The sequence below is a fragment of the Pocillopora damicornis genome, chromosome 4 (genome assembly GCF_964200805.1).
Source record: "Pocillopora damicornis chromosome 4, jaPocDami1.2, whole genome shotgun sequence".
Classification (NCBI taxonomy): domain Eukaryota; kingdom Metazoa; phylum Cnidaria; class Anthozoa; order Scleractinia; family Pocilloporidae; genus Pocillopora; species Pocillopora damicornis.
The window spans coordinates 25,158,198-25,174,953 of NC_142673.1; the positions used below are offsets into that span (position 1 = coordinate 25,158,198).

At 37.9% G+C, this 16,756-nt stretch overlaps 3 protein-coding genes across 3 annotated transcripts; 1 reads left to right on the forward strand and 2 right to left on the reverse strand.

The window, feature by feature from the left end:
* The first annotated feature begins 2,821 nt into the window (after positions 1-2,821).
* LOC113683590 (protein fem-1 homolog B) lies at positions 2,822-6,259 on the forward strand. The gene has a single exon (XM_027200843.2). The coding sequence runs from the start codon at positions 2,948-2,950 to the stop codon at positions 4,961-4,963; it is 2,016 nt and encodes a 671-aa protein (XP_027056644.2). The 5' UTR covers positions 2,822-2,947; the 3' UTR covers positions 4,964-6,259.
* A 2,485-nt stretch (positions 6,260-8,744) lies between these two features.
* On the reverse strand, positions 8,745-10,347 carry LOC149047382 (uncharacterized). The gene has a single exon (XM_089205740.1). It carries the CDS (start codon positions 10,123-10,125, stop codon positions 9,454-9,456), a length of 672 nt encoding a protein of 223 aa, XP_089061866.1. The 5' UTR covers positions 10,126-10,347; the 3' UTR covers positions 8,745-9,453.
* A 1,291-nt stretch (positions 10,348-11,638) lies between these two features.
* LOC113683509 (uncharacterized) lies at positions 11,639-13,549 on the reverse strand. Its single transcript, XM_089205743.1, has one exon. It carries the CDS (start codon positions 13,547-13,549, stop codon positions 13,202-13,204), a length of 348 nt encoding a protein of 115 aa, XP_089061869.1. The 3' UTR covers positions 11,639-13,201.
* Between the last annotated feature and the right edge of the window lie 3,207 nt (positions 13,550-16,756).

Consider the following 16,756-nt stretch of genomic DNA (forward strand, 5'->3'; position numbering starts at 1 on the left):
AAATAGTATTGTATGCAAAATAAACAATTATCATGTTTCCAGACGAAATTTTGTTTCAAAACATAATTTTTTTAATTTATCCTCTTAGCGTGAAACCAAAGCCTCAATCCTATCAAACTTCAAATACTTTTGGTTATTTACTTTTTCTTAACAACTTTATAGATTTAGAAAGATTGATTGTCAGCCTATCTAAATTCAAATGTTACCTGTGAAGAACATATTTACCATTTCCATGCATTCTCTCTAAAAGTTTGTTTGATCACATTAGTTAATAAATTTGAACTTTTGTTAACACAAATAGCTGGACCTGTCATGGTTGACAATATGTTTTACAGATGGAATAAATGATATCTTTCAACACCAGATGTATGTGCCATCATTGTGGTTAACAAGGAAAGACAGGCTTGATCCAAACCCAAGGTCAAGTGTGAACTTCCTGTTAGCTTTGAAGTACATCTAGATAAGATATCTTATCATGTTTATGACAAAAACTCTACTGAGTTGAGGAATAAACTTAAGGTAGTTTATCAAATATTTTTCTAAAAGGTCAACAATCATGTGACTGAAAATTCTCTGACTTAATTTGACTAACAGTTGAAGTAGTTTGTCAAGTTTTTTCAGGAAGAAATGTTTCAGTTTTGATTTTGGTTTCTAGCAACATGTATATCAGTTTTACATCAATTGTTATATACTGTTCTTTCTTTGATTTTAACCTTTGCCTCTCCATTAAGTACTCTTGGAATTTAACACACAACAACAGCAATTGATCAAGATGTTATTCATTCAGTTATCAAACTTTTGATCTCTCTGCCACTATTTTTGAAAATAATTGAATTCAGCTAGAAAACTAGATTGTTTGAGGTTGGAGTCCTCTTAAAGAAAGGGGAATGGGGGAAGGGGGTGAAATCAGAATTTCATTCCATCCCAGGTTTATGAAAAATACACATATTACATGGCATATACCACATAGCATGAAAACTTTGGAGATCTATAGTCTACAGATTGGTAATCTTTTGTGTTTTGCTGGAACAAAATTTATTGAATTAAGATTCACTGAATTTCTGGAGTAATTTTAATTCCACGTTTTTCATGTCTTGCAGCTAAATATTGACAGAAAAGGAAAACAACATTTTAAAATGTTAGCACAGAGCACATGTATACCTTGTGACTTATACCCAAATAGTTGGATATTTTGAACGAGTCCAAAAAAGAACATACAAATTAAAGGACACAAAATTCATGCAAGGATTTTTACCAGGAGAGAGGGTAGTAAATTTGAATCCAAATTTTTATTGAGTGATTTTTTTGTGACATCATTTTAAAAATCCCCAAAGAAATGCCTCTAGCCCAGAAGTCAACATAAACATAAATGCAAATATCTTCAAAAAGCTTTTCATCCAGACACGTCTCAAACCCAATCCTTAATTAGAATTATTCCAAGATCTTCCACGAAAAAGCACTTAAAAGTGTAAGATATATATATATTTTTTCCAGTGCAGTACATCTGTATCATAAACCGGAAATACTTGTAAATTATTAGCATAATGAGAGTTTCATTTTAAGACATGTTTTCTTGTCATATAACAATTAAACGAAGACAAAACATTTGGCATCAAAACTACACCGAAAATTGCAAACGGCAATGATCAGAGTCAAATCAACCGAGTTGCATTTCAATAATTTTCCACGCAAAACACTCGAGCGAGGGAACCTCAACAATAGGGAAGTAGCATCACCAAATACCTTCTGATGCGCAAAAAAACTGGTAGCATTCAATCAGCGAAAATCCTATTTCATTATCAACTAACATGTATCTAAAATTACACTGTTCCGTCATCTTTCGTTTTCACGTCGTCCAAGAGTAGTGTAAGTACGTATCTGACACAAAACCCTCAACAATACATCTTGCGATCTCGATACAAAAAAGGTCGAAAATGTGGCCACAATACCACAAAAGAAAAAAAACAGGCAAAGTATATCAGGCTGAGCGGAAGACGCTCCAGATCGCTTTCTGAAATCTGGCGATCGAAGAGCAAGGGACGAAGAAGAATCAAATTTGAAATAAGCTTTGCCTTGTAAACCAAATTTAAAAATCACACCCACCTCACTGTAATAAAGTTTAAATATGTCAATTCGAGGCGAACATTTCAAAAAAATTTCAACGACTTCCCCTTACACTTGCATTTAGAAGTCGCGAAAAGATGACGGAATATTTAAACCGGCTTTACCTGCGTTTGTGAATCAACAATTTAACACAACGTAGTAATAATACAGTGCCAGAAAAATGTCACATAGATCAATTACTTTTTTAGATCGCGTTCATTGAGTTCATCCAATATCATATAACTTGGTATGTCGCATACAGATACAATTTTTTCAACGTTCCTTTTCATCGACAAAAACGACATTTAAGGCTCAATGAAATGAAAAAGAACAAAAGTACACATCGTTTATAAACGTAAATAAACTCTCCGCCGTACGGAAAACGTGATTGCCGTAAGTTTCAAATCGTTTTCAAAATCTGAGAAAAGTACCTTCACTGTGCATCAAGAAATAAATCGTTGTCGTTCGAATTTTGCTCCATATCGTCTGCAGCAATTTCATCCTCAAAAGGGGTGAGTTTCACGGTGTAAAAATCCGTCGGAAAAAGCCACGAGGAGCCAAACACCGACGAAAAACAAAAAAAGGTCTAATTAATGGGAGGCTACCAAGTCTTCCAAACTCTTACTCTTACTCTAGGGTAGAGAGGGTATTTCACAATACTAAAAGGGGTAGACTGGGAAGGTTTTTAGTCATATGACATGCTTATGATCGTGTCGTCATCGTTGACATGAGCGTTAGAATTAATTATTTGAAAGTGGGATAGGAAAGTGACACGTTGAAGAATCTCCGTGAGGAGGAATCTTTACCCCTACTTTTGAAAATTGTTACTGAAAACTTTACTAAAATGATCAGTCTGGAATTCTCGAACCACATTAAGACGTTCGATTACAAGAGTCAAAGAAGCGACTTAGAGCGCGAGACGATCGAAAAGGTAATAGCAGGCGAATCGCTTCTTTCTGTGTTTGAGAAGCACAAATTATCCCTGGAAGAGCGAAGGAAGCTCTTGAAGACTAAAGTTGCCTATCCACACAAAGGCGAGGAAAGCAGTCTGTTTTTGCTCTCCATCGCGTGCGGTCACGTGGACTTAGCCAAAAGCCTTATTGAAGAACAGGTGGTTGATATCGAGGAGAGAGGAACAGTGCTAGTAGGAGTGTATAAGGATGGAGGGTTTGGCTACGAAGTGGGCGAAGATGTCACCCCTTTATGGTGTGCTGCAGCTTGGTGTAAGTTTGAACTTGTAAAACTGTTGGCAAAGCATGGAGCGAATATTAATCACAGATCAAAGGTCGGTTCAAGCCCTCTTCTGGTAGCTTGTCGGTACTTCCACTTAAACAGAGCACGACAAGTGCTTCTGGGGAAACCTGACGTGCCGGTGCAACTTGAGCTTGTCAAATTTCTTCTGGATAATGGAGCAAATGTGAATGAGGCTGGTCACCTTGGCGACACTCCCTTAACTGCAGCTGCCTTGTCAGGATTTAAAGACCCATCCCTTGTGGCTTATCTTCTGGAAAAGGGTGCAGATCCAAATGCTAAGAATGCTCTTGGCTTCACTGCTCTTCACTTAGCTGCACAAAAAGGTTGCTTAGAATCAGTTAAGGTGCTGATTAAAAATGGAGCACAGCTAGGAGCAGGTGATACTGAAGGAATTACGCCTCTTCAACTAGCATGTTGTGAATGTCATGATAGTGTTGTAGAATGGATAATTTCACAACCAGACTGTAGCAGAGAGTGGAGGATCGATGCCCTGGAGCTTCTTGGTGCCTCTCATGTAACTTCCATTGATGTTGATGATATTGAGTATCCTAGCGAAGGACAAAGTGAAGAAGAGTATGCAGATGACATGGAATCAATCCAGCATGGATATAATCTGTTGCTAAGAGCAAAGAAGGAGCGCTTTGAGCCACCCACTAACATTGTTAAGCAGGTTTTAACACCTCCTCTAACTGTATATAATAATCAGGTAGAAAGTCAGAGCCTTGAAGAACTGGAGGCATTGTCTACTAACCATGAAGTCATTCAAATAGAGGGTTTCCTCATCAGGGACAGAATTCTTGGTGCTTTGCGTTCATCAGAAATTCTACAGCCACTCTTCAACAAAGCTATTGTTTTATCCCACAAAGAGGAACTTCAGATGGCAGCCAACTTCTACAGCCATGCATTATCATTTAGACTTGTGTCTTCTGATTCAAGTAGAGAAATATTGCAAAGACTTCTTGACCTCTTTGCAAGCATGATTGAAAAGGGCATACAACTGAAGACTGCCAATCTTGAACCAGTGCACCAGTACATTTTAGTGTGGCTCAAAATTCTGACACAGGAGAGAGAAAGACAGCATTTTTCTCATTTTGAACAGCAAGAGCTGAAATGGGCTTTTGACCACAACCTGCTTTTGGTATTTTATTTCATTTGCATCTTGAGTAATATCAGTGGTCACTCTGATGAAGAAGCCAAGAAGAAAAAAGAGATGATTAAAAAAATAATGGACCTTAAACTGCAGAATTCTCAGGGCTCTGATATGTTCCATCTAGCTGTCTGGGATTCAGTCATTGAGGTCCACAACAAAGTATGCCTAAAAGAAATTTTCAAAGTGCCCAATATGAAAGTCCTGGAGATTTTACTACAAAGTGGTGGAAACATAAATTCACAAGATCATTCAGGGAATACCCCTCTTCATGTTCTTATGTCAGTTGATCCAAAGCTTGCCATTGTTCCATCAGATTTCAAGGAAAACAAAGGGAAGGACTATATCAAGTGGTTTGTTCAAAATGGTGCAAAAGTAGATTTGAAGAACATGACAGGGGAATGCCCAGTTGATGTAGCAGTGTCAGAAATTGCAAAAGAATTTCTGAAAAAATTGTAAACTTTACAGAGCTCTGACAAAATGTTGTTCACAATTTATTGAAGAGGTCCATATGAACAAATGTTAGACTCAACCTTATTTAATCCTTTCACTACTAGGAGTGACCAACTGGTAATTTCTCCTCACAATATCAACACATTATCATACTGAAAGGTGTCTAGGAAAATGAAAAAATCAACTGAGAGATAAGGCTTGATTTATCACCTAATTCTCAGAGCAGAAATTAGAGGAAGTGTTTAATGGACAGGAGAAGAATTGATCAGATGTTGTGGGTGTTAGGGTTTGCAGTGAAATTTAGAGTTACATTTTGTTTTGCCATTCTAAAGGAGTGGTGTATGTTATTTTACTAGTGTTTTACTCTGTACCTCTAAGGATGCTTACTGGTTTATGTTCTGTTGATGAGAACAATGTAATAGGGATATCTAGCACCCAGAGAAAAGAGACATTGTCAAAGTTTGTAGGAAAGGGGATATATATTAACCACAAAAAAAATTATGTTAACCTTATTTGTGATGAAGCTTCTTTCAATTTTTGCCAATGGAACTGCTGATGTCAGTTCAGAACAGGAGGCTGGTGATACATCACTTCGAAGTGACTTTGGTGATATGAAGTTCTGTAGCATCCAGTCATAAACTAAGTTCTTTTAGACTGCATGTTATGTAACAATTATTCTACAAGGGTTTGCCAAATTTGAGGTGATAAATAACCAAGGAGCAGGAAGTGCCTGAGTAGAATAACTTTTTCAGTTAATAGGAACACAAAAAATAATGCATTTGCTATTACTGGTAGTTCTATTATTTCTTTAGTTGTAAGCTCTGGGGCAAACAGATTTCTTTCCACAGTTTCTCTAAGGCTTGCTCACAGGGCTTGCTCACAAGGCTTGCTCCCAGTGCTTGCTTACAGGGCTCGCTCACTTTGCTGAAAAATTCATTGACCACATTTGTTGGAGTTAGGTTATGAGCTCAGAGCTAGGTTACAACTTCTCAGCATGACTCTGTTCAGCCTCTCAGAAGGAAATTCAATGACTACAGTCCAGTTTTCACCAGCAGTAGATATAAACAGGACTCTTTAGTCAGAGCTTGTTGATAGTCTTAGATCATTTTCAAGGTAGAAAATTTTTGTAATCTTAAGGAAGGTTTTGTAGCATTTTATCTTAAATTTATTGTTGCTATTACATCACTAGTATATATAACAACAAGTATTATAAGTCTGATTTAATATTTAAAATATGTATCTCAAGTTAAACAAGTTTTCAAATATAGTCAAATAAATAAATTGGCATCAGACAATCAGGGCATCTAGGTGTAAAGATAGCTGTGGATTTTGTAACTTCACTCAATCCTTAACCCTAAAAGGTGTCTTAAATTGGAAAGGTAGACAATTTCAATGCAATTTCAATTTCAATCTTTTTACCTCAAATGGGGGGCTTTAACTCCCATGACTGACCAAGAAAGAATTTCTCCCTGCAATATCAATATAATATCAACCAGATGAGTGACAAGAATAATAAAAAAATATCAATTTGGGGATAATTAGTTGATCCAATACTAAATTTTCTTAACTAACTTTATAAGAATTGTATGGTTGATAGTAAGGTGAATGACAAATTTGACCTGGGGAGTTAAAGGGTTAAAACTTAACCATTAACTCCCCAAAGTGACTATCATGTAACTTCTTCTTTAGTAAGCATATGAAATTCAGCAGAAAGGGTATTGAGAATACCTAAACTGATCAGGCAGAGTTATCTTGATTCAACACCAAATTCTTGTTAGAGGAGAGGAATGACAAACAGATCTTTTAAGTGAAAGAGAACACCCCAGGCCTATACCCAGAATATCTGTGAATCTAAACCTCCTTACCCTCCACCCCTCACAACCATGTGAAGTCTCATCAAGAGAGAGATTGGCTTAAAATTTTACTTGAAACGTCCATTTCTTTCGCAGGGGATACATATTAAACAAATAGATTCCACGTCACCGTACGTCTGTTTAGCAATAGATCAGAGATGACGTCAATAAGGACGTCATCCATGCGTATGTCCTCTCATAAGAACTAATCAAAATGCCGCGTATTAGCAAACTTGCATATTTTTGGGAGGGGGTGGGGGCTTGGGTGGGGGAAGATACCGACTGTTTTTACTTAAATTAATTTGTGGAAGTTATCAGCTCTCGAATCCAATGCAGGTGAACTGCGAGGATAATGAAATTTAATAAATTTCGGAAAAGAAGGATGAAAAAATTCAGGTTTCGACGGGAGTCAAATCCGGCCATTCCTTCCACTGGGTGTTACATCACTTCATTTATTTCATTTTTGTTTAAGGATATAATGATCAGAAGTGGGGTTTTAATTTCTACTGATTCATCGGTCTCTGAAAATGTAAGGTTTGTCGTAAGAATTCTCTATCAACTTAGCGGGAATGTTTATTTGACACGTGGTTACATCAGATAGAATATCAGATTTTAATTATATGTGGAAGTGAAACAGCAAAAGTTACTTAATTAAAGTAGTCTTTTTTTTCAACTGGAAAAGTGCATTTTTACCCTCAGCGGACAAGTTGAGTCACAGAAGCAAAAGGTACCGTATCTAGTTTTAAAATTAAAGAAAAGGAGACAAAACAACAAAAATAAGAATTATTTTGGACAGAAGTTGACCCTTTTTCTTTACGGATCAAGGAACGTGAAAAAATCTGAGTCCCTCTTGAGGATTCAAACCTCAAGCAGTTAGCCCAAATAAGGCGATCCCAGCTTGGAGGAGAGTTTCGTGCGCTTCATTCAGTGCTTGTTTATTTTCGCGTTACCCATACTTCGGTCTCACCCTCTGGTACCTCGGCGTAAGCTCGTACCGTTTTCGTTTTTTTATGTTTTTCATTTTCGCTTTCTTTTTTATTTTGATACGAGCAATAAGCCGTTAAATAGGTCTCAAACCCGGAGGACAGATCCATTTCGTTTGTCGGCTGTAACCACCAGAGGACTGTGTCTGTATTCAAGCGGGGATTTTATTTGGTCATTTCTCCAGCACCCTTGAAATTAAAAGTCAGAGGAATGCAAAAAAAAATATTGCTTGCTCGGAGAGCAAGTCCTTTTGAACTAAAGAGTAAGCCCTTGATGCAGTTGCTGGAGAAACAGTAGTAGCAAAATCTCACTTTCTTCATTTCGCTCTCAAGCTTTCTAACAGCTGAGCAGAAAAGAAATAAGTTGAATTTCGTGAGGATTCAAACCTAACTTTTTCTCAATTTCGCTCTCAAGGTCTGCAACAGCTGAGCAGAAAGAAATGGGTTGACCTTCGTGAGGATTCAAACCTCACTCCTCTTGAATTTTACATCCTATGATCTGCCAGCACCCTTGACATTCAAAGCCAAAGGAATACAAAAACATTTTGCTAGGTTTGAGAGTATCTCCTCTTGAACTAAAGAGTGAGAGTGCTTGACAATTGAGGGAGACATATCAATATTGACTGAAGCTCATGGAGTTGAGCCTCAGTTTTTGATACACTGAATTAAATCGGGAAGAGCAGAGAGGAGCACATGGGGCTGTGGATGGTCGCCGATACTCAGTGATCCACGATTTTGATGATCAGTTTTGATAAATCACCAAAGAAAGGAAGTCAGTGAGTGATCTAAAAGCCATTCATAACGATGGTCCGAAGCTGAACACCGTTGACCGAGTACAACTCTCGCTCATGGGTGTAGGCGGGACTTTTTCCAAGAAGGGAAGAGATCTTTAAAAAAATTGGTCATTAGTTTGTTTACAATCGTAAGACAAAAAGACATGTAATAATATGATCTTCGTTACAATCATTTATTTCCCATAATCAAAAAACCTGCAATGTAAATTTCTGTACTAATACTCCAAGTCGCTCGTCGTTAACGAAACTGGTGTAAGCTCTGGCGGGAATTCGAGCTAGAAAAATTTAAGCAAATTACAGTTTTTGCTGGAAAGAAGCGAACCCCTTGTCTTGATCAAAAGAATACCATTCAATTGTTCGCAAAAGATAGTGCTTAACCAGACATACTGAGTGGATATTGACTTGTGCAATTGGTTATATACTACAGAATCAGTTTGGACCGCTATTATTATACAAGAAACGACATATTGAGTATCGATGGACATTTTTGTTAGGTTGGAAAAGGAAAGCACAGTTTTAACTACAAGCAAGCCAACATTGAACTTGAAGCACTGAATTTTACCTACTTACTTCTGTGCTTGCTTTTGTTACGTTTGCATAAGATCATTTACTCATTGGCCATAATCGGATAGGCCTGAAATCACTCTTCTTAGACCTAAAGATAAAAGCAATGAAGGTCCAAAATATTTATATTGTAATAGACCAGTCTCAAAGTGAATACAAAGTATCAGAGAATGAAAACTAAGACGCGTCATTGTCGCCACCAAGAGCCCAGAAGTGTGTGTATGAATATTTTTAACATCGATCGTGGTCCTCTTAAGTGCCATCGCATAGTAATGTACTACAGACAAGACTTGTGGCTCAGTTTATTCAATTAACGCTCGTTTTTGTTCTTCTAAGATCCTATTCAGTGCTACCAAGTCCTTAGCCATGGCGACACATTCGCTCTTCAATCCCTGTAGTTCATTCTTCATTTCCGCTGATAAGTTGTGCGAGACGCGTCTTATATGTTCTGCCTCATTTACAATCGCTTCTAAGCTTCTCTTTGAAGATCGAAGATCACGGTCGCCCCGATAAGTTTTTGTTTCTTCATCCGACGACATTATATAAGAGGTTTCAATCAAACTTGCAGTTATATCATCTTTAAGCTCCAGTAATTCAACGATTGCCCGACGAGCGCGTCTGGTATTAACGCCGTGAAGGTATTCCATGGCGTCATCCAGGGCGTCGAGGACAATCTGCAACTGTTTCCTCCACTTTGCAAAAGAACGGAGATTATCTCCTCTTGATGATTTTTCTCGTCTCGTTCTCTTTGTTTTCGAAGAATCTTGGCTGTATTTGTAAACGTTGTTTCGTGCACGTTCTTCAATTAATTTAAGCTTGGTCGCAAGTTTATCCCGTTGTCGGAGTTCGCTGTCTCGATTTCTATGGTGATAATGTAGCAAGTCGTTTGTTTGGTCAAGTCTTCTGTGTAAATTTTCTATCTGAAAGTAAACAGAATCTTGAGCTGGCATGCAAAACCCGCATTCAAACGCCATGATTGTTTCGTAGTGCAGGCGAAGAAGGTTTCGATGATGGACGCAAAGTGTCCAGTCGGTTGCAGGTGTTCAACTCTTAAAAGCCTAGGTTATCTTATCATTAATTCTCCCCTCTAGGTGCTACACAGTTCCTTGTACAGTAGTTAGGAGAATTTGGATTTTTATCAAGAGTACACCCACTTGTTGACAAGTTTGCATATTCTCATTACCAATTTGCTGGATAGTAACTTGATTTTGTTATGAGAAGTTGGGAGCTTTTGAATCCTTGGAGTCAAAGGGTTAACCGCAATTAATGCTAATGATTGGTTGTTGGGATGCAGTAGCGAATGAAAACGCAGAAAAATATAAGATGCTGATCTATTTTTAATTATAGGAGAGATACTTGATAGAGTGACCCTATGAATAGTGTCTCCTTCGATCTTGTTAAAAAAGAAAGTAGGAGATAAGACTCCGCTCACTTGTACTTGATAACCTGGATGAAAAACGTTCGTGGCGTCGGCGACCCATCCAAAGAAAGCAAACTTGGCTTCTAAAAAAAAGATACTACCCCCTTTTGCTAATTAGTTAGTTCAGCTACATTGTGTTGGGCTTCTGGGGTAGCTTTGTCTCAGGGTAGAGTTATGCTTTCGATCTGAACTCGGAAAAACCAAAACTATATAAGATGAAATAAAGTTTACAGCGCAGTCGGCCTCGGTCTGCCAAAAATTGTCCGAATTAGATTGTACAGGGCAGCCAACTTGTATATTTATTTATTTGGTTTTTCGGTCTTTTTGAGGAAAATTCTTTAAAATGGAATATTAGTTGGTGAAATGTGCTGAAAATCTTTATTGCAGGTATTTTTTAGTTGAATTGGCTGGAGTTTAGAGACATTCCTATCCAAATTGGGCCATGACACCGAGCAAAATCGTCTGTTTTTTTTCTTTCGTTCAGATTATTTACAGAATCATATATCGCATGTGAAAATTTCTATTAATTGCGACAAATCTGTCAATTAATATTTTGTTCATAAATCTGAGACAAGATTCACCGAATTTTGCCTCCGATACCATCAGTCATATTTTCATCCTCATTTCATGTAAAGAACCTCACAAACTGCGATCCTCGGTTATATCAAAGTACCTACTGTTTACTCGGTAAGTTTTGATTACAGCTGAACAAGGGATAAGGTCGCTAGTCGCAGTTATTACAACGTTTTGCTTTTTTTGCTGGGTTACCGTTACACAGGTCAGTAATTGGATGTCAAACATTACTCTGCCCCCTCGAATCGAAACGTAACTGGCTGACCCTTATCAACACTTAATTCTTGTTTCTCTCATCAGTAATAAACAGTTCGTTACCGTATTTATAGAAAGAACAAAGAAAGATTTAACCGAAATTTAGCCGAAATATAAACGTCTCCGAAAATTGCCAATTATTATTTAAAATGGTTAATCTCATCACTACGTGCATGTAAATTGAGATGTCGTTAGTCCTTCTGCGAGGCACTTAGGAAAATCAACAAACTGTAAAAAGATAACGTCAAAATTGCTTTGTATTGTTTTCACTTTTTCGTATAATTTATAATAATGTAACTTTCATCCACGAGTAACATTTGTTCAACCCAGCGACATTATCTCGTATCAAACCTAATTGCCTTGCTAATTGCAAACTCGCAGCTAAACCAAAAAATTTTTAAATACTATCTATCTTGTGGTCGTTTCTACTTTCATTGAAATAATTCCTTTAGTGCAATGATATTACAGAGAAAAAATTCTTCCTAAGACTAATTCCAATAATATCTGTTTCACTGACATTTCCAGGACGTTTTTTCACGATAGACTCCCAGTCACTAACAAGCACGGTAGATTCCCAGTCATTAATGAGCAAGAGCGTTGCGGTGAAAATCTCCCATCCCTTGAACTTAAATTATCAGTGTGCCGAATTCTTCGATCGTTTGTCGCAAAATCAACACTGTTTTCGCATCAGGATAGGAATATATCACGGTGGTGAAATGACTCATATGGCGGCCTCGAATATTCATCCTCAGTGCCGTGAGACGTAACCAAGAAGCCCCGAAATTTCGCGTCAAACTGTCGCAATCAGATGAAAACATTTAATTCCTCCTTTCCGTCTAGGCTTCGAATGGCACGATTCTTCTATACACTAATTCCATCCTTTCCACGCATAAGTATTCACAACACCTTGCTCTTTCATGGCTCCAGTTCGATTGCGATCCGTAGCTTTCTTCTCTCCATCTTTCGTTAATCTTTCAACCATTTTCTCAATGTCTTCATCTTCCATCTCGTGTACTTCCACCTTGGTTCTTCTGTCAATGGGCGCTTTTTTCTGTTCATTTCGACTTGTCCAGTCTGGTATGTACAGGCGATCGACCACCTGGTTAATTTTCCTATCGGATAATTTTTGGTATCCCATGAGAAATTCCGGATTGCGTTCTTTCGGATGTGTAATAGTACCCCACGGTTTCTTCGCCATCTTCCCTCCACGTCTGAAAAGCCCCAGAAACGCGCAATGCTTTTGTCTGAATTTTAAACCCACTTAAAAGCGTCACGTAATAAAAGAAAAAAAAACAACAATGCAGATTCAATTACAGAGTGGGCTGAGAGAATTACTTCATTTCCATAACAAAACGCTCAGACAAGTCCTTAGGATCTTTCTATTCTTGTTTTCATTTCGCTGCGTTGTAATGATCTTACTGATAAAGCAAATGAAACGTGTTTGCTATTCGGCCGGATTACTATTTAATTTAAATGCCACCGAAAACTGTCTGATTATCGAGTCGGAAAGGGGCAAAGGATTATTCAAATGGTCTGGCTAAGCCACGAAATGTTTTACAAAGTGAAATGTTAAATTATTTAAAACTTGAGTAGGTGGAAATTGGACGGTATCATGTTATCTCTACTACTACTACTGTCTATAGTATGTAAAAGTGGTCGGCGAAATACAAAGGAAATCATAGCATCATCTGCAGGTCAAATATGTTACGACCACAAGAACAAGAAGACTTGAGAAGTGAGCGAAATAAAGAATTCAAACTGTCACGCATTTTTATGTCGCGATTCAAAGTGTCACACTTCGTTTAAGGACTTTCTTCCCCACAAAGTATAGCTTGGTGATTGCAGCCATTCCAAGCATAAGAATTCAGAGCAGCTCCCCATTCGTTTTTGAAACGATGCACCCGCCGAGTATCGGGTGTTTTCTCCAAGTTGGTTTCTTTATGCGCTAGCCTAGCAACCACTGCGTTGATGTCGTCACTGGTCAATTTTCGTTTCTCAATCGCCGGCCGCGGTCGCTTTTTGTTTTCCGCCGGTGATGTTTTCGGTCTACTTAATCGTTCGACCATACTGTCTATCTCTTCCTCACCTAGTTTCTGGTACCCTAGTTCAAATGGCGGCTTAGTTATTGTTCCCCACGGTTGTGAAGTCATGATGTAAATTAGTTAGCACTGCGTCTTCTGATGAAAGTGTGTAAATTTTCGTATTCTACCGTGAAGAAGCAGCCATATTGCCCTGATCGCTTAAAAGGCGCTTAGAACTGTATCGTGAGGGATTGAAAATTCCAGAAATGCACAACTAAGGCGCCAAATTCTTTCCTGTTCAGTAGAACTCTCAGAAGTTGATTACGACGAAACGTTCATTAGTGCCCAGTGCCTACTCGGTTGTGTTACCGACATGCAAATGAGACTACTACTTCTATTTGCTTTATGATGGCAAAATTTTGGGCAATTCTTGTGATTAGGTTTCACCTCACCGTCCTTTTCTTGGTCCAGCTGCTCATTACACCATCTCTATATCATGGAAAAAGTAATTGGAATCCTTAGAAAAACACCCCTTGTCCTGACCTGAGGCCTTGCCGGTAATGCCCAGGGTTAACCACATAACACAAACAAACAAACGAGTATAGGATCGGGAAATTTAAAAGTCTTCATTGAGTAAAGGTAACAGCATGGTTTCGAGTGCAATTTGGTGTTAATGAGCACGAGTAAATTTTAAAAGGCAGTTTAAAGTGCCTATCGACACCAAATTGCACGAGGAATCATGTTGTTACTTGTTAATAATTTGCATGAAAAACGCATTAAAGAAAGTCAAGACGGACGAAATTTTGGCGGCGCGCACTATTTGTAATTTGCACTCGTGTTACAACTTTGCACTTGTGTTACAACTTTGCACTCGTGTTAAGTAAAAATGCGCTTCGAGCCAATCAGACGCGCGTAACTTTTTCAGGTATGTTACTAGTTTTGTAACAAGAATACTCAGAGAATTGAAGCAGATAAATCTGCCGTGGTAAACGAAAGTTGTTTCCATTTGATATTTTTAGTAGGATCTAAAGAAATTAAGAAGTCTTCCTTATATTTTTTATAAATAATGAATTGGTTTTCAAGTAATTCGTGGAAACACTAAGTTATTATTACAACTTCTTGGAAATCAACGACCAACAATTCATTTTGATATTCTTTGTAATTCTTGTTTATTCTTTCAGTCAACGTTTGATGCAAACTCAGTAGGTAATGGAGTCTTATTTAACCGTTTAACTCCCAAGATCTCACTGGTAATTCTTCTGACTGTCTGCCATACAGTTCTTGTGATGTTAGTTTGGAGAAATTGGTGTTGGATCAACTTATAATCCCCTAACTTATATTTTTCTTCATTCTCGTCACTTTTCTCCTTGATATTGTATTGATATTGTAAGGAGAAATTCTGTCTTGGTCACTCATAGGAGTTAAAGGGTTAAACATTGCCTTGCCAACAGAAACTATATACAATCGAAAAATACAACTGAAAAAGGTAGTACTGAAAATTTTCGACCATTTGCCTGGAGGCATGTCTGTATTGTCATAGTTATCGTTTCACGCAATCGTAAAGCACACAACAGCTACTTAACAGCTATTGTTGATGAAAAAAAATTACGACGATTCTCACAAAATTACTTGTACTGAACTCTCAGCGGCAGGCAAATCCATGGGGCACTTTTTTCCATTCACTCAATACCAATTGCCATCAGCTCTTGTGATACGACTCTTTAGCAGTCTTCCATCTATCCAAGCATAGGTATTCACAATCCCCATGACTTTTGCAGCTCCGATTCGCTGTCTCTCAAGCGTCTTTTCTCGGTTCTTTTCAGTATTTGCGAGCCTCTCAAGCATTTCAATGATTTGCTCCTTGCTTAACGACCTTCCATTCGCCTCATTAGCTTTTTTCGTGTCGGCTGGTTTTGGCGCACTAAGTCTTGCAACAACAGCGTCCAGTTCATCTCTTGGCATGCTCGCTGTTTGTTTATATTCTGGGTATTTTATGAAACTTGTCCTGTTCCAAGACATTGCGGTTATAAATGAACCTTCCACCTGCAAAACGCTCAAGGTTAAGATCTCATTTCTTGGCGACAAAGCTTGTCGCTTGCTGGGCTCAGTAAGGCAAATACGTAAGCAAGACCTAAGCCTTTTCAAGTGAAATGAGTCCAATTGTTCAGCACTTACAATAACATTGATATTCTTGAAAAATGCAGCGGGCCAATGACGACAGAATTTAGAGGATTAGTGCTCAACCAATGTTTTGTTTATTTAATAACAGAAAAAATAAGTTATTTTCATTGTGCACGTAATGGAAAATAAAAGCTTCTATATACAGGTCACAAGACTTTTAATTAAAATCATTCAGGTGAAGAGCACCAAAATATGAAACAAACAGAAAGAATAGTTCTATGTTGACTTTATATATTTATTCGCTAAGGGCCTAGTCATCAATTTCAATTCACTGTTTATCAAAATATACTTAAATTTTAAAGTTTCATGGCAGATGGCATGCACATCAGTGCAGCAAATCCTTCTAATACTTTGATCAAATCCATTATTTCCCTTAAAACATATTCTACGTCACGGTACTGGTTAATTCAAAAACAATATATAAAGACAATAGCTTTATCAGTTATACTGCGTAGAATAACATCTGACTATGATCCACGTAATGCGCTTCTACATAACCCTAAGGCCCAGTTCAGAAGCTGTACTTTAGATTGGCTCAGTCAATTAATCCCGCCTGGTTCAGCCGGGAAGAACGGCTGTAGGCCGACTTTGATTCAGACGCCATACGTCAATTGAGCAGAGCCAAATGCATAATTATTTTAGTGTATTTTTCATGTTTTTTTTACCCGAGAGCATGCACAAAGAAGTGGTTTACAGTAGAAAAATGACGGCTTGGCGGGCCATACTAGACGATGGTGACATGTGTTGTTCGAGTTGGGGCACAACCAAATATACTTGCTTGAAATGTAGCATCCCAATTTGCAATAACTGTTCAATTTTTGAAGAAGACGAAGATTACCATGAATGGGTCGCTGGTAAAAGCGTCGCCATTACGACGGTTTGCTTTCATCTTCTTCTTCTTTTTCTTTTTGCACTGTTTTCCAGCAAAAGAAAAGCTCTTGTTCGCAGATTGCTGCCGGAATCCATGACGTCCGCCACTTTTACAATTGTATGCTAAACCAATGATCAAATATTAATTTTCTTCGATTAAGTATATCGAGCGATTTTGATCGAGCAACCAATGATACCCTGTCAATGAACCATGAAAATATGCCTATGTGATTAACGGACTCTAATACTCTTGTATTTTCCTTGTTCGAGGAATGAGATCACAAG